Source organism: Bombina bombina, chromosome 6 (genome assembly GCF_027579735.1).
Source record: "Bombina bombina isolate aBomBom1 chromosome 6, aBomBom1.pri, whole genome shotgun sequence".
Lineage (NCBI taxonomy): Eukaryota > Metazoa > Chordata > Amphibia > Anura > Bombinatoridae > Bombina > Bombina bombina.
This window is the reverse complement of record NC_069504.1, coordinates 626,864,096-626,883,077: the sequence shown is the minus strand read 5'-3', so window position 1 is coordinate 626,883,077 and position 18,982 is coordinate 626,864,096. Positions and strand designations below refer to the sequence as shown.

The 18,982-nt window shown below is 38.6% G+C and overlaps 1 protein-coding gene across 1 annotated transcript in view; it reads left to right on the top strand.

The window, feature by feature from the left end:
* Window positions 1–18,982, top strand: part of KLHL25 (kelch like family member 25) — an 82,674-nt gene that overhangs the window by 38,166 nt on the left and 25,526 nt on the right. The window contains exon 2 of the mRNA XM_053717644.1: window positions 1,909–3,727. Within this exon, the coding sequence (XP_053573619.1) occupies window positions 1,917–3,686 (1,770 nt within the window). The 5' untranslated portion in view covers window positions 1,909–1,916 and the 3' untranslated portion in view covers window positions 3,687–3,727. The remainder of the gene's footprint in view (window positions 1–1,908; window positions 3,728–18,982) is intronic.

Genomic DNA, 18,982 nt, shown 5'->3' with positions numbered 1-18,982 from the left:
GTACTGCCTGGGTCCAAGAATGAAATGGTGCCCCTCCATCCAACAATGCACTACTGGAAGCTTTCTGAATACATTGAGTAAGCCAATGCCAAGGCATATGTGTGCATCCACCAACGAGCAGCTAGCTCCTAGTAGTGCATTGATGCTCCTGAGCTTTCCTATGTATGCTCTTCAACAAAGAATATTAAGAGAACTAGGAAAATTAAACAGAAGTAAATTGGAAAGTTGTTTAAAATTGCGTGTTCTATACGAATCATTAGTTATTTTGACTTTACTGTCCCTTTTAAATAATAAAGTTCAACAGATTAAAAATTCACCATAGACTCAAAATTAAGTTCCCCTGAAAGTATTTTTAATTGTTTGCACCTTTATGTACCAGGAAGAACACTAAGGTATTGTATACAAGTATGCATTGTGCGGGGGGCACAGTACCGTTGTCAGAGTTGTCGCTCACTTTAACCCCTTGCATGATATAGAAGGCTGTAGCATGTTTCAGAACTCCTCTCCTAGGGCCAGTGATGCCTCAGTTATAGATTCTGGAGCAACACTTCATACTTATTGTATACAAGAGGGAATGTCAATCATTTTCTTTGTATTGCTGACTGATACAAATACTAAACTGTTGTTATTTCTAGTAGGATTTTGGTTGTTCTTGTAAAATTTGGTTTTTTTTTTGTTTGTTTTTAGTCTAAGACATTCTAATGAGCAATTCACCTTTTTTTATTACTACATTTCTATGTTAGACCAAGTGGAAAGAAAACACATTTATTAATTTGCAATCCAATTTTCAACTGCTGCAATATATTATAAAACTTTAAAAAATGCTTTATTCTCCAGTTATCCAACACATTGCACGTGAACTGCTGCTTTAGTGCAACTGCCTAATTTAAAATGTAATTTTTTTTTTATATAACCTGCAGAATTTTTTTTCGCTAAAACAAATCTCATTGCAGAAAGTGAAAAAAAGTTCTGCCTCTGGGATGAGCACTTGAGCTAGAATAATTATACATTACCCAAGGTTGAATGACCTGTGTTTGGTATTGGTGGGTGCTCTGTAAAAAGCCTGTTATGCACTGCAATACATTTTTAGAGCTTAGTAATGTATTACAACCACACAAAATGGTAAAGCATGTTTATAAAAGCTGATTTTTGGATTATTCTCCATATATCTATATACATAACCATTGTCTTGCAACTAATTATTCTTTCTGGCTCTTACATTTTAAACAGATTTGTCTACCCCTGTGTGTATATATTATAACATATATTTTGCCTACTTCGTATAAGTTAAAATAAGTATATAGAAGTATAAATATTTAGGATACCATTCAGCATTACATGTTGCAGTTTTTTAGTCAAGTGTGGTAAGCATTATCATACTATTATCAATTAAAGTGAATGTAAACGTGAGCATAGTCATTCAGGTCATAGGATAGAATTGAAAAAAATAATGAGACTTTCATTCATCAAATGTGTAGTATATACTTTTCTTCTGAGATTTGTACCATGTAATGCCAGAATAATAAGCGCCGTTCCTCCGCCAGCCATATAAATCAATTGATTGACAGATGACTCATCGTCAATCCACTAATCCGTTGCTTCCCCCCTAGGGCGTTCAGAAACCACGATTAGTGGATTGCAGATAAGTCATCTGTCAATCAATTGATGAATATGGCGGGCGGAGGAACGGCGCTTATCATTCTGGCATTACATGGTACAAATCTCAGAAGAAAAGTATATACTACACATTTGATGAATGAAAGTCTCATTAATTTTTTCAATTCTATCCTATGACGTGAGCGACTAGTTTACATTCACTTTAAGTGACTGACACATCAAATGAAATAGTTTGCACTTTTATACTTTTAAAAAGCTTAATCTTTTTTAATCTCTTACTACCATTTGTAGATATCGTCATGTCCTTCAGTGTGCATGAAAATCGCAAGTCCCGCACCAGTAGTGGATCCATGAATTTTTTTTTATATCATAAACTCAGCCATCCTGATTGTGTTTTGACCCATCTCAATACAATGCGAAAACAGGGACTTTTTGCGGATGTGACACTATGCGCAGGAAATAGATCATTTACATGCCATCGAGTGGTATTGGCAGCCTGCAGCCCATATTTTGAGGCCATGTTTAGCAATGGATTGAGAGAGAGTTTGGATGACACAGTGAACTTTAATGACAGTCTTCACCCTGAAGTTCTCGAACTTCTACTTGATTTTGCTTACTCTTCAAAAGTTATGATTAATGAAGAAAATGCTGAGTCCCTGCTAGAGGCTGGAGATATGCTCCAGTTTCATGATATAAGAGATGCAGCTGCTGAATTTCTAGAAAAAAATCTTTATCCCTCAAATTGTTTGGGAATGATGATGTTATCAGATGCTCATCAATGCCGAAGACTATATGACATGTCGTTGAGGGTGTGCCTGGCCAATTTTGAAACTCTTTACAATGCTGATGATTTTAACAGTCTCTCGAAAGATATTTTGCTTGACTTGATTTCTAGTGATGAACTTGAAACTGAGGATGAGCAAATTGTTTTTAATGCAGTGCTCCAGTGGGTAAAGTATGACTTGAACTATAGAAAAGATTGTTTTCCTGAATTGCTAAAAAACATCAGACTGGCCTTGCTTCCCTCTGAATCACTCAAACAAGCTATTGTTTCTGAGGATTTAATAATGGCAGATGAGCAAAGCAAGCTAATTATGGAAGAAGCTGTTAACTGCAAAAAGAAGATTCTTCAGAATGATGGCGTAGTTATGAGCCCATGTGCTAAACCAAGGAAAGCGGGTCACACGTTGCTCATTTTAGGTGGTCAAACATTCATGTGTGACAAAATGTACAGAGTTGATCACAAGGCTAAAGAGATAATTCCTAAAACTGAGCTGCCAAGTCCGAGGAAAGAGTTTAGTGCCTGTGGTATAGGTTGCAAAGTGTATATTACAGGAGGAAGAGGTTCTGAGAATGGAGTCTCTAAAGATGTCTGGGTTTATGATACAATCCATGAAGAATGGGCCAAGGCAGCCCCTATGCTCATTGCAAGGTTTGGACATGGCTCTGCAGAGTTGGAAAATTGTCTTTATGTTGTTGGGGGGCATACTGCAGTTGCTGGAATTTTTCCTGCTTCTCCGTCAGTTTCATTAAAACAAGTGGAGAAATATGACCCTTTTACAAACAAATGGGCAATGATGGCACCATTAAGGGATGGTGTAAGTAATGCAGCTGTGGTCAGTGCCAAGTTAAAGGTTTTTGTTTTTGGAGGTACAAGTATACATCGAGATAGAGTGTCCAAAGTGCAATGTTATGACCCAATAGAGAACAGATGGACTATTAAGGCAGAGTGTCCCCAGCCCTGGCGGTATACAGCTGCTGCAGTTTTAGGAAGCCACATTTTTATTATGGGGGGTGACACAGAGTTTACAGCTGCTTCTGCCTATCGCTTTGACTGTGAAACTATCCAGTGGACTAGAATTGGGGATATGACAGCAAAACGTATGTCATGCCATGCTTTGGCATCTGGTAATAAACTCTATGTGGTTGGAGGATACTTTGGGACACAAAGATGCAAAACGTTAGACTGTTATGATCCTACCTCGGATTCCTGGAATAGTATCACAACTGTGCCTTATTCACTAATACCAACTGCTTTTGTTAGCACCTGGAAGCACTTGCCAGCATAAGTCTGCCGTGAAAATTGATGCCTTCCAAGATCACAAAAACGGTAAATAAAATGTTTCATATTTAATGGGACGTAAAAGACCATTTCCTCTTTGTTGCATCTTAAAGGGACAGTCTACTCCCAGAATTTATATTTTTTTAAAAGATAGATAATCTCTTTATTACCCATTCCCCGATTTTGCGTAAACAACACGTTTATATTAATATACTTTTTTTCCTCTTTGATTACCTTGCATCTAAGCCTCTTCAGACTGTCCCCTTATTTCAGTTCTTTTGACAAATTTGCATTTTAGCCAATCAGTGCTGACTCATAAATTACTGCACGGGAGTGAGCACAATTTTATCTATATGGCACAGATAGTGTTGTCCAGCTATGAAAAAATGTCAAATGAATTCAGACAAGAGGCAGCTTTCAAGTGCTTAGATATTAGCATATGAGCCTACCTAGATTTTGCTTTCAACAAAGAATACCAAAAGAACAAAGCAAATGTAATGATACAAGTAAATTGGAAAGCTGTTTAAACTTGCATGCCCTATTTAAATCATGAAAGTTTAATTTTGATTAGACTGTCCCTTTAAAAAAAAAAAGGGTTTTTGATGTATTACATTTTTTTTGAAAGCCAATATTTCTGTACTTACTAAAACAATTTGTTTTTGTTTCACATTTACAGCAGCATATTTCTGTCCACTATATAGCTTTGGGACATATTGTTAAGGACCAGTTATGCACAAATATGAATTTCCTGTTAGCTTTAGACTTAGTTTTAGATCATTTAGACGTAACCTATTTTATACAAAAATGATTTAAAGGGACTGTCAACCCCAGAATTTTAGTTTTTAAAAAGATAGATAATCCCTTTATTACCCATTTCTCAGTTTTGCAGGACCAACAAAGTTATAATAACACTTTTTACCTCTGTCATTACCTTGTATCTAGGCCTTTGCAAACTGCCCCCTTATTTCAGTTCTTCTGACAGACTTGCATTTTAACCAATCAGTGCTTACTTCTAGGTAACTTCACGTTTGTGAGCTCAATGTTATCTATATGACACACATGAACTAACGCCCTCTAGTGGTTAAAAACTGTTAAAATGCATTCACATATGAGGCGGCCTTCAAGGTCTAAGAAATTAGCGTATGAGCCTACCTAGGTTTAGCTTTCAACTAAGAATACCAAGAGAACAAAGCAAATTTGGTGATAAAAGTAAATTACTATTTGAATCATGAAAGTTTATTTTGGACTTGACTGTCCCTTTAACTTGTTTGATAATCTAAGAGTGTTTTCCTATTTAATATACCTCTAAAATTCTGTAGCAGGAGATATACATGCCTCCCATTTCAGAATCTGAAGGCTTAACCTGAGCCATGTTGTCATACAGGAGTCAGACTGTTACGTGAGTGGGACTTTTTCTGAGGAGGGGTTTGGGAGCTCAGAGGTTAAATTTAAAGAAGCCAGGTATAGGTGAAAGGAGTGGCATGTGATCATCACTCCTAACCAGGGTGGATTTAATTTAAAGGGACAGTAAAGTCCAAATTTAAACTTTCATGATTTAGATAGGGCATGTCAATTTTTTTTTATTTTTTTATTTTTTTTTATAATAGTTTTTATTGAGGCAAATAAAGTTGTGACATACAGACATAATAAAAAAAAACTAAATAGCATCACAGAATAAGTGAAACTGTAACCTAAATGGTACTGATTTCCAGCATAAAAATAGAAGATGCAAAAATAAACGGTTGTAAAGTCATAGTTAGAGTCCCAATCAAATGAAAGCCTCGTAATTTTTTGTTTTATAATGCTTTTCCAACAGCTATTGAACTGTTACCTATAAATTTAAACATAGTCAGATAGGATTGCAAATTTAAACTGTCTGTATATATATAAAACTTGGTTAGCAATCATACATAGAATCAAAAAATGTTTCATGAAAACTCAATCTAGGGCTTATTCTCTTTCACAAAATGTCATGAATCCTATACATTCAATATGTTGTTACACATAAATAACCAGAAATGAAATAGAATCCACAGGATTGCTATCAGTATATGATTTTGTTTGCGGTATTTAACGAGAGAAACCGCGCAAACCACTGAGACTAATTACAAATCTCAGAGTATAGAGGTGGGCGGGGGGGGGATATAACAATAGGACTTTGTGAGCAGACTCTATGAGTCTATGAGTGGATGGCTTGTTTGGGCAATTATAATGGGCATATGTGATAATAAAACTCAAATATAGGCTGCTTAAAGGAAGCAATATGTTGTAGTGGGGATACTGATTAGGAGGAGGGGGGGGGAGGTGGGAGTGTGCATAATTAGGTATCTATATATTCAGCAACTATAATAAGGATGTTGGGGAAAACCCATTTTGTTTATGGGCAGTTACATGTCTCTGGGCTCCCAATTGTATATGTAGGTCTGCACCTAGTGAGGACGGTGGGAAAGGAAATCCTGCTGCCCCGGCCGCTGGCAGCCTGACCCTTATATAATAATATCTATGGTGCTAGCCTAAAGGAATACCCTAAGGCAGGGGTGTCCAAACTTTGCTCTCCAGAGGTTTTGGAACTACATTTCCCATGATGCTCAGCTAGATAAAATGCTGGCTGAGCATCATCGGAAATGTAGTTCCAAATCCTCTGGAGAGCAAAGTTTGGACACCCCTGCCCTAAGGGAAAACTAGACCCCAGGGTAACTTATTACTATATAACGGTCTGTTAAAGAATACATGGGAAGCATTGCTTAAATGTAAAACAAGAGTTATCAGATTCATGTATTCCCACATTAACTAACAAGCAAGTGAACAGTAGCAAACAATACTTGCTCCACAGAAAGGGCCAAAGTGGTGAGCAATCTCGCAGACTGGCCCACCAAATAGGTCTAAACTATTAGGTAGGCTATACAAGTTTAGGACAAAATCTGAGCAGATAAATATCAGGGTAATAAATTGAACAGCTGAATATTGCCCCTCTGTACATATATACTATGCCACCTGAATGTGGGCCCACCACCCAGGGACATGAAGGTCATATCAATAACACACATCTAATGCCAGAGGAGAACATGATAAATTAGACCCTGGTATAGCTTAATTGTAAAAACATGTATGTGGCATCCTAACAAGATCTGAAGGTGCGCCTAGAGCCTATGACTTAGGATGAATGATACTGATAGTGTCAGCCAGCAGATCTTTGCTAGAAATATTAGTAGTGAGTCAGCAGAAGGTAGTATAGAAAAAGTATATATCTGTCTAACTATGTCCTGCCTGTATGCAAGTATAGGGTATCTAAATATACACATAGGCCTAGATTTGGAGTTTGGCGGTAGATGGGCTGTTAACGCTACGCTGGCTTTTTTCTGGCCGCACCATAAAATTAACTCTGGTATCGAGAGTCCAAACAAATGCTGCGTTAGGCTCCAAAAAAGGAGCGTAGAGCATTTTTACCGCAAATGCAACTCTCAATACCAGAGTTGCTTACGGACGCGGCCAGCCTCAAAAACGTGCTCGTGCACGATTCTCCCATAGGAAACAATGGGGCTGTTTGAGCTGAAAAAAAACCTAACACCTGCAAAAAAGCAGCGTTCAGCTCCTAACGCAGCCCCATTGTTTCCTATGGGGAAACACTTCCTACGTCTGCACCTAACACTCTAACATGTACCCCGAGTCTAAACACCCCTACCCTTACACTTATTAACCCCTAATCTGCCGTCCCCGCTATCGCTGACCCCTGCATTATATTATTAACCCCTAATCTGCCGCTCCGTAAACCGCTGCAACTTACATTATCCCTATGTACCCCTAATCTGCTGCCCCTAACACCGCCGACCCCTGTATTATATTTATTAACCCCTAACCTGCCCCCCACAACGTCGCCGCCAGCTACTTACAATAATTAACCCCTAATCTGCCGACCGCAAAGCGCCGCCACCTACGTTATCCTTATGTACCCCTAATCTGCTGCCCCTAACACCGCAGACCCCTATATTATATTTATTAACCCCTAATCTGCCCCCCTCAACGTCGCCGACACCTGCCTACACTTATTAACCCCTAATCTGCCGAGCGGACCTGAGCGCTACTATAATAAAGTTTTTAACCCCTAATCCGCCTCACTAACCCTATCATAAATAGTATTAACCCCTAATCTGCCCTCCCTAACATCGCCGACACCTAACTTCAATTATTAACCCCTAATCTGACGACCGGAGCTCATCGCTACTATAATAAATGGATTAACCCCTAAAGCTAAGTCTAACCCTAACACCCCCCTAACTTAAATATAATTTACATCTAACGAAATTAATTAACTCTTATTAAATAAATTAACTCTTATTAAATAAATTATTCCTATTTAAAGCTAAATACTTACCTGTAAAATAAATCCTAATATAGCTACAATATAAATTATAATTACATTGTAGCTATTTTAGGATTAATATTTATTTTACAGGCAACTTTTGTAATTATTTTAACCAGGTACAATAGCTATTAAATAGTTAAGAACTATTTAATAGTTACCTAGTTAAAATAATAACAAAATTACCTGTAAAATAAGTCCTAACCTAAGTTATAATTAAACCTAACACTACCCTATCAATAAATTAATTAAATAAAATACCTACAATTACCTACAATTACCTACAATAAAACCTAACACTACACTATCAATAAATAAATTAAATACAATTTCTACAAATAACTACAATTACATAAACTAACTAAAGTACAAAAAATAAAAAAGAACTAAGTTACAAAAAATAAAAAAATATTTACAAACATAAGAAATATTACAACAATTTTAAACTAATTACACCTACTCTAAGCCCCCTAATAAAATAACAAAGACCCCCAAAATAAAAAAATTCCCTACCCTATTCTAAATTAATAAATTTAAAAGCTCTTTTACCTTACCAGCCCTGAACAGGGCCCTTTGCGGGGCATGCCCCAAGAAAATCAGCTCTTTTGCCTGTAAAAAAAAAACATACAATACCCCCCCCCCCCAACATTACAACCCACATACCCCTAATCTAACCCAAACCCCCCTTAAATAAACCTAACACTAAGCCCCTGAAGATCTTCCTACCTTGTCTTCACCTCAACAGGTATCACCGATCTGTCCTGGCATCCGGTGCTGAAGAGGTCCAGAAGAGGCTCCAAAGTCTTCCTCCTATCCGGCAAGAAGAGGACATCCGGACCGGCAAACATCTTCATCCAAGCGGCATCTTCGATCTTCTTCCATCCGGTGCGGAGCGGGTCCATGTTGAAGCATCCGACGCGGATCCATCCTCTTCTTCCGGCGTCTCCCGACGAATGACGGTTCCTTTAAGGGACGTCATCCAAGATGGCGTCCCTCGAATTCCGATTGGCTGATAGGATTCTATCAGCCAATCGGAATTAAGGTAGGAATATTCTGATTGGCTGATGGAATCAGCCAATCAGAATCAAGTTCAATCCGATTGGCTGATTCGATCAGCCAATCAGATTGAGCTTGCATTCTATTGACTGTTCACATCAGCCAATAGAATGCGAGCTCAATCTGATTGGCTGATTGGATCAGCCAATCGGATTGAACTTGATTCTGATTGGCTGATTCCATCAGCCAATCAGAATATTCCTACCTTCATTCCGATTGGCTGATAGAATCCTATCAGCCAATCGGAATTCGAGGGACACCATCTTGGATGACGTCCCTTAAAGGAACCGTCATTCGTCGAGAGACGCCGGAAGAAGAGGATGGATCCGCGTCGGATGCTTCAACATGGACCCGCTCCGCACCGGATGGAAGAAGATCGAAGATGCCGCTTGGATGAAGATGTTTGCCGGTCCGGATGTCCTCTTCTTGCCGGATAGGAGGAAGACTTTGGAGCCTCTTCTGGACCTCTTCAGCACCGGATGCCAGGACAGATCGGTGATACCTGTTGAGGTGAAGACAAGGTAGGAAGATCTTCAGGGGCTTAGTGTTAGGTTTATTTAAGGGGGGTTTGGGTTAGATTAGGGGTATGTGGGTGGTGGGTTGTAATGTTGGGGGGGGGGGTATTGTATGTTTTTTTTTACAGGCAAAAGAGCTGATTTTCTTGGGGCATGCCCCGCAAAGGGCCCTGTTCAGGGCTGGTAAGGTAAAAGAGCTTTTAAATTTATTAATTTAGAATAGGGTAGGGAATTTTTTTTATTTTGGGGGTCTTTGTTATTTTATTAGGGGGCTTAGAGTAGGTGTAATTAGTTTAAAATTGTTGTAATATTTTTCTTATGTTTGTAAATATTTTTTTATTTTTGTAACTTAGTTCTTTTTTATTTTTTGTACTTTAGTTAGTTTATGTAATTGTAGTTATTTGTAGAAATTGTATTTAATTTATTTGATAGTGTAGTGTTAGGTTTTATTGTAGGTAATTGTAGGTATTTTATTTAATTAATTTATTGATAGGGTAGTGTTAGGTTTAATTATAACTTAGGTTAGGACTTATTTTACAGGTAATTTTGTTATTATTTTAACTAGGTAACTATTAAATAGTTCTTAACTATTTAATAGCTATTGTACCTGGTTAAAATAATTACAAAGTTGCCTGTAAAATAAATATTAATCCTAAAATAGCTACAATGTAATTATAATTTATATTGTAGCTATATTAGGATTTATTTTACAGGTAAGTATTTAGCTTTAAATAGGAATAATTTATTTAATAAGAGTTAATTTATTTCGTTAGATTTAAATTATATTTAAGTTAGGGGGGTGTTAGTATTAGGGTTAGACTTAGCTTTAGGGGTTAATACATTTATTAGAATAGCGGCGAGATTCGGTCGTCAGATTAGGGGTTAATAATTGAAGTTAGGTGTCGGCAATGTTAGGGAGGGCAGATTAGGGGTTAATACTATTTATGATAGGGTTAGTGAGGCGGATTAGGGGTTAATAACTTTATTATAGTAGCGCTCAGGTCCGCTCGGCAGATTAGGGGTTAATAAGTGTAGGCAGGTGTCGGCGTCGTTGAGGGGGGCAGATTAGGGGTTAATAAATATAATATAGGGGTCGGCGGTGTTAGGGGCAGCAGATTAGGGGTACATAAGGATAACGTAGGTGGCGGCGCTTTGCGGTCGGCAGATTAGGGGTTAATTATTGTAAGTAGCTGGCGGCGACGTTGTGGGGGGCAGGTTAGGGGTTAATAAATATAATACAGGGGTTGGCGGGGTTAGGGGCAGCAGATTAGGGGTACATAAGTATAACGTAGGTGGCGGTCGGCAGATTAGGGGTTAAAAAAATTTAATCGAGTTGCGGCGATGTGGGGGGACCTCAGTTTAGGGGTACATAGGTAGTTTATGGGTGTTAGTGTACTTTAGAGTACAGTAGTTAAGAGCTTTATGAACCGGCGTTAGCCCATAAAGCTCTTAACTCCTGCTTTTTTTCTGCGGCTGGAGTTTTGTCGTTAGAGCTCTAACGCTCACTTCAGAAACGACTCTAAATACCGGAGTTAGGAAGATCCCATTGAAAAGATAGGATACGCAATTGACGTAAGGGGATCTGCGGTATGGAAAAGTCGCGGCTGAAAAGTGAGCGTTAGACCCTATTTTGAGTGACTCCAAATATCGGCGGTAGCCTAAAACCAGCGTTAGGAGCCTCTAACGCTGGTTTTCACGGCTAACGTCAAACTCTAAATCTAGGCCATAGTTAATAATCTTAAGGTAGTACCAGTGATATGTAAAAACATTGCCATAAAGAAAATTGTAAAGGAGTCTTAGTGACCAGATATCTCGGATGCTATGTTCAGATTAACCAATACCAGTCCGCTGGCCCCATGAAATATACTGCTCTTGTTACTTGAGAAGTGCAGGCGGATCGGAGGAAGTCTCATTGTTGTTGGTGGTGCTAGGCACTGGTGCGGGAACAAGGTCTAACAGTTGGTGGGAGTTGAGACCGGGAGCTTTCATGGGAGTGTGAGGTAAGGCCGCTAAGGCCGCCGGGTGATCTGCGGCTCCGTGTTTCAATCTATGTTTCCTAAAGTAGCCATGCTGCTCGTCCGATGCAGTAAACTCAGCAGCTCGCACACTTCCTTTCTGAGCTATTTCTGACCCCCCTGATTGCCGCGTGGGTGCTTCATATATGAACGGAGTGACTGGGGCTGCGTTCTGTGGGCTCTTCTCAAGCTGCAAAATGTGGTTTTCAGCAGCTATATCTTCTGTCCGTGTGGTCTCACATGAATTGTCCAGGCAATTGCGTGTCTTCCTCTCAAAATCTGCGATCAGATCCACAACGGCTGCATAGAATGCCTGTATATGCATACTGTTAAATTAGTATAGGTGCAACCATGCGGTCCAAAATGGCGCTTCACACTTTGAATTCCGGTTGTGACACTGGCAGTTATTCAGTGTCTGATGTCTGAGTTACTCACAGTGGTAGTCTGGTTGTTCTGTGGGTCACAGGAGCATAGTGGAGCTGTTGGGCTTGGCGATGCTATTTTCCCAGCTGTCAGTAATTTTTATGCGAGTGGGTCAGACATATTATGAGCAGAAGTAATGCCGTATTGTTGTGAGCTCCCGGGTTCTTCCTAGGTGTAAAGTTAAGAACAGGATATCATTTCTGGAAGTCTTAAGTATAGAATAAAGGTAGATAAATCCTTAATATTGAAGTTTTGGCCGGATGCTCTGTTACTGTGCGACCATCCACTTCGCTAGCTGGCCGGGCATGTCAATTTTTAATCAACTTTCAAATTTACTTTTATCAAATTTGCTTTTTTTCTCGTGTTGTGTGTTTTTTTTTTTGTTAAAGGCTAAACATAGGTAGACTCATAGGCTGATTTCTTAGACTCTGCAGTCCACCTCTTATTTCACTGTCTGGCTCTTAATAGCTAATAACCTGTACTGTTTGTTCATGTGTGCAATAAAGATAACATTGTGCTCACCCCAGTGGAGTTATTTAAGAGCACTAATTGCCTGAAATGCAAGTATGTCAAAAGATCTGAGATAATGAGGCAGTCTGCAGAAGCTTAGATAAAATAAGGTAAAACATATATTAACATGACAGTGTTGGTTATGCAAAACTTGGAAATTGTAAATAAAGGGATTATCTATCATTTTAAACAATAACATTTTTGGTGTTGAATGCCCCCTTTTTTTTTTTTTAAATAGTTTTTTTATTGAGGTTTAGCAATTAAAACAACATACATTGATAGCCGTATAACATTGTTCAATAAACATCAAAATTTGTAAAGAAAAGAAAACGGCAATGAATGACAAAGAATAGGCTTCCCTAACCTCTATTTTATAAATAAGATAGCTTAAATGGCTGACTATTTGGATGACCCCTTATGGGCCCTGTGGTCGGAAAACTAAGAAACAGATGATAGTCAGATTGGCAGCCACTCTTTGGCTTCATAGTAGCTAATAGTGTACAGCGGGTGAGGTGTAATATATATGAATGAGCATATAATAATGGTTATATTGTGGTTGCTTTTAGTAGGAAGATAGAGAGTAAATATCAGAAACACTGAGTTTAGTTTGGCAACCATTGCTATATGTAACCAAGGTACAGAGCTTGATCTAGGTGGTAAAGGCTAGATTGAAATACCGTGAATGGCTAAGTCAACTGGCCTCTCCCGGTAGCCCCCACTCTTTGATAGTTATCAACTCTATTAAATTTAGTATTAGAGCCTTGCATACTGGAATAAAAACAGAATAGGATAATATATAATACAATAAATCTCCTTATGACTAAGGTATGACTTGTACCAGAGTGAATATATATGTGCTGAAATAAGGAGTACACTCTTATGTTTAACTGAGGATTAATTGCATAATTTATATGAACTTTTAAGACCTTTATATGAAATTCCTGGGTAGGGGGATCCAATGTATAGTTAACTTAAGGGCACCTACCATTTATGCAAAATTGAGATGCTCTATCTAAGTAGGCTATGTAAGACTAACTGCCAAGTACCATAACAAGCATTAAACTAGAAAGTTATCATTGATAAATGGAGAGCTAAATGGCATAGCCAAACAGTTCATACGTCTGGGTTCAATGGAAGTACTCAATCCTAGATAATGTGACCCCACCTAACACACCATAAATGATAGTATACAACAAAGAATATTAAACTGCGCTTACCCTATAGATACCTCAGGCTGAACCAAAATGACAGCTCTTCCCCAAAAGGTGTCAAAAGTAAAATCTAAGAAAGAAGGGAGTAGTGGGTCAGCGCTAATGAAAGCTAGAGGGATCTGACAACAATACAGTGTATATTAATATACTATATAGTAATGCATACAAATGTACTAAATAAAGACGCCACAATCTTAAAAATGAATCTGTAAAAAATGTTAGCAGGCAATACTCTATTAGTTATAAGAATCCAAAAAATAAAAATTGTTGTCCTAAAAACCACGAAAGATAATGATTTTTATCACCTTATTCAGAAATATGAAGATATCCTCAAACAGATATATTCTAAATATTACTAGCTAGCAAGCAATACCTAAATAACATAACGCAAAATGGTCCTAAAACCTAATGTGGTGATGCTGTCTCCTATGAAATAATACTAAAATATCTAGTGTGTAATAACAAACAATATATTTATTGTAAAACGATATATTTATTATAAATTAATTTATAAAAATGGCTCAAAATTTGCTCAAAACATTAGTATAGTGACCGGTCACTCTTAAAAATTAATAAAAAATAGGCATGTGACATGTATGTATGACATGTATTTCTATCAATGTATGTATTGTAAGAGCACACAAACTGCCCAAAAACAGAGCCTCTGCAGGTACAGTTCAGTCTTTCCTAAAAGAAAGTGACACTTATTGCTTCTACGGTTGTATACCTCCTCCAATTTGGATCCGATTAGTGTATGTCTCGGTCCCCTACTATGCAGGTGGAGGGTATTTGCAAATAGACAATCCGTTATGTCCCCAAAAACAAATAGTACCTTCAAGGCTACTGATTTCTTCCGACGCTCCTGCGTCTATGATGCTGTGTGTTTAACGTCTGTTTGAGGATATCTTCATATTTCTGAATAAGGTGATAAAAATCATTATATTTCGTGGTTTTTAGGACAACAATTTTTATTTTTTGGATTCTTATAACTAATAGAGTATTGCCTACTAACATTTTTTACAGATTAATTTTTAAGATTGTGGCATCTTTATTTAGTACATTTGGATGCATTATTATATAGTATATTAATATACACTGTATTGTTGTCAGATCCCTCTAGCTTTCATTAGCGCTGACCCACTACTCCCTTCTTTCTTACACCATAAATGATAGAACCACAATTTGAGCAGGTGTAAGAAACAAGTAACCCAGTTCCATAGCAAGATATCAAACTAAAGAGTCATCATTATTATATGGGGAACTAAATGGCACAACAAGACAGTCTGTATGCCTGGGTTTGAAGGTACCTGTCAGAGTAAAGTTACCAAATCCCAAATCGGGTGATTTTAAGCTCTCTGCCAGTATGGTAAGGGCTCAATGTGGAGTAAAGGGTGAAGTAGTGCTGTCGGGAGTACTTCCCCCAGTGAGTCTGAGCCGCCTGAAACAAGGAACGAGGGTGGATATATGTATTCGAGATCACATTTATCTCTGCTGGAAAGGGCCTCCCAGGGGAGTTTAGGTCACTGGTCGTCACTGGAATGAATGCCTCTAACCAACGCTTCGGGTGGCCAGCCGTATCCACCTGCTCTGGTAGCTGCTTCCCCCAAGATGCTCTCTCAAATCCGGGAGTGATGATATTAGATGCGACGTCCGAGTCTCCCTCTCTTTGATGCCACAAAATAGCTTCCTGCTGCTTCATGTGCAGTTCCTCGCATAGAACTGAAGTATGCTGAGTATTTTCTGTCATGCTGGGAAGAGGCTGTAAGTGGTTATGCTGTATGCCAGGCACCATTGCGGCCGCCATTTGCATTTCTGTTTTCGGTTGTTGTTGAGGGTGGGCTTTTGTTAAAGATAGAAGGTGAGCAAAATTATTGTCCAATTTCTGAGCCAAGGCATCCAAGAGGGCTTTTAATGTGTTGCATGATGTCTCATATTTACAAGCGTCTTCACCACCTAGTAATAGCAGTTAGATGGATCTGCTTCACCCGGCGAACCGGGGGGGGGGGGATATATTGATGAGAAAAGGCTGCCGCCTTGCCTGTCCAGAGGTCCTGTGTAGTGGTTCCGTAGGTGTGATCCCAGTGAAATAGGTATCAACAGATTCCATTGAGCTTCATAGAACCAGATCCATGGGAAAGGATTCTGGATTTTAAGTTGGAGGTTAAATAATTAGTAAAGTCTCCTCGGGGGATCCAGAGTTTTCAAGTTTTGCGTCTGGACATGGTGGCTGCTAGGACACGCCCCAGCTGAATGTCCCTTTCAATCACAATTCATATCACTTGTCTGTAACATTTGATTTTAAATCGTGGCTTTATTAAATTAATTTTACAGTTGTATAAAAAAATACTGTTTATACCATTAAAAATGCATATTTATGTGGACTTCCGGTGGGCGGCCTTCTTCTAACATAAGTTATATTGCCATAATTCTATGCCATCTGCATCTCCCTTGACAGGAAAGCTGTCCGGGAACCTCAGGCAGATAGAAAGATACCACTCTTTTCTTCCACGGAAGTCATTTGACAAAGATTGAACCCACAAGGGATTTTGTAAATACTATTAGCAAGACTGTCGCTTTAGAGATATGGATTTGGGGTGTGAAATGGCTGTGTAAATCTTTGCAATTCTCCAACCTTCTCTGGATCGCATATTTACGAGTTTTGAGAGGCTACAGGAAGCGGTGCAAGCTGCTGGAAAACCTAATCTTACAAGCAGTAAGCCGGTATGCAAGCAAACCCACCTTCCAAGGCGGGCGCAGCAAGATCAGCACTACATACATCTATGCGAGTCTGTTGGAGTGGACTCCTCACTCGCTCCTGCCTTGGAACTAACCGACCAATTATCAACACATCAAGCGGAAAAGGATATGCCCCCTCTATATTCATCTCTTGACCCAGAATACAGTTATGGAGGAGCTACTGCGTATTTCGCTCCATTGGAGAACCCCAGTCTTGCTGGAACACAGCCGGCCTATATGACTATGGACTGTCACTCAGACGCCCCATTCTACATAACTCCTACCTTGAGGAGATTTTCTATTAGCAGCCTTACCAAGAAAGCGAACTGTGCGAGCGGGATACGCCAGTCTACACGGGGCATCTCTGAATGCAGCACAGCCGGGCAACCTCTTCAAGTACCACAGCTGAGATGGCCGCCAGGTCCCCACTACGAACCGCCCGCTCTATTCAGGGCAGGTGTGGGCTAATCATTCTACGGTCACAGCCCTATATAACAGCTGACTGTATAGTGGCCCGCTATGTGAACTGATGTCTCCGATGAACTATGGAACACCCAGCACCTTTCAATATCTGGAGGCATTGGTCCAACACTTGCCAATTTGCAAACTCGGCAGTCAGCGGATACATTACCTTGTTCTCTAGACCTGACTATATTGTTTGGTGGTTTTGCTGCGTGTATGCCTGGTCCTAGTCGTTTTGCTGCCCCTAGTCATCTTATCCCCTAAGGCATTAAAGTAAATTGTTCGGACAGTACATTTCATGGTAGCATTGTATACTCATGCCAGCTAGTCTGAATATCACTGTAAAATATCTAACCTCTATACATTAACCCCATTCTGTAAGTATGTTGGTTGGACACTGTGTGTTACTGTCGTAATTATGGTTTGTTAAGTTTTCTTAGTCCATTTCTGCTCTCTAATTGACAAAACCTGAAATATTGTACTCACTATAAACAGAGTTTGCCAATTCAAATGTCCTCCTACAGATTAGAGAAACATCAATTTTTATATGTAACACTGTCGCTGGATTTATATTGGAGACTGTTTATCATTAGTTTTTAGCCCTGTTGGACTTTATTCACTGTCTGTTTCCAGCTGTATTATTCTCATAGTCCCTAGAACATTATCTTTTATTTTTATTCTTCTAGTCCTAACAAGATTCCCTTGGTTCTGATACGAAGCTCATGGTTGGGGAATGGTCCTCACTACTTCATACCCAGAACCGCATTATAGCTTGGAATGCATATACCTAATGTTACCTTCTCTACAATGTACCTATAACTATAAATCTTAATATGGGTCCTACTCCATAAGAGCCGGTCATCATTCAATATCTTTGAGTAATATTTAAGTACGTACGCACTTTGAGGATCATGTGATCAACCCGTTTAGATCTCTTCTTCTGGCCCTCACGGGACGGGCTGTGGTATATTCTGGATTGACTTAAATTAGCGCCATGTTATCACACATGATGACAGTGAACCCATACTTATGAGTGTATACTATCAATTCGCTCCACAGGGTGCAATATATATCCATGTTCCTGGGGGGAGAAGGGGGATGGTTTTGGTTTTGTTTTACTTATTGTTTAGTTTTTGTTTTGTTTAGGTTATCTTAGTTTTGTTGATATTATAAAATTTAGAGACATGGGTGCAACATAAGAAGTCAATTGAATAAGCTTTATGTACCTCTCAATGCACAGGTCCCTTGTATCTCTCTTGAAAACATGAAAACACTGTATATTGATGCTTAAAATGTAGCACTTAATCTGGAACCCTGAATGCAACCTATTCTTTGTAATTGTACCTTGAGTGCATGTGTATATGTTGTCTTGTTCCTATGTCTCTTCAATAAAAAGAATTTTAAAAAAAAAATGCATATTTATTTATTGTGAGGTGAACTGTCTACAACATTCATATTTGGACAACTTTTCTGCTGTAGTTTATTGGAACAAGAAAAATAATTAAACTTAATAATAACAATTGAAATAGTTTTCTTTAACTAAAAGAACATTGTTTTATTGCTTTTATTGAGTAGTAGTTCTTTCCTGGCAAATTTCAAAGCTAATTCCATGACCAATGGCCAGTGTCTGGATTAAAGATCCTTTGTGTATATAAATTACACATAACATAGGTATAAAAGAGATACCAATAGATTGTATCTCTAAAGGATCTCCACTGTTGTCTAAATATACAGATAAATCCTGCAAACTGCAATAGGAAATATACATGCTGAGCACCATGAATGAAAGGTATATACCTAGAGGAGTATATATTATATAATTGTGTACACTAATAGCATAGGGCATGTAATGTCTTCAATTCACAGGGACAGGAATTCTGCCTATGTAAAAAGTATAGTGTACAGCATCTGCATGATTCAACAGAATAAAAATGCAGATTGGCAGAAATAAACTGTTTACATCCCCTGGCAATGAAGGGAGTACAATGCTTAATTGACTTATAAATAAGTATTAA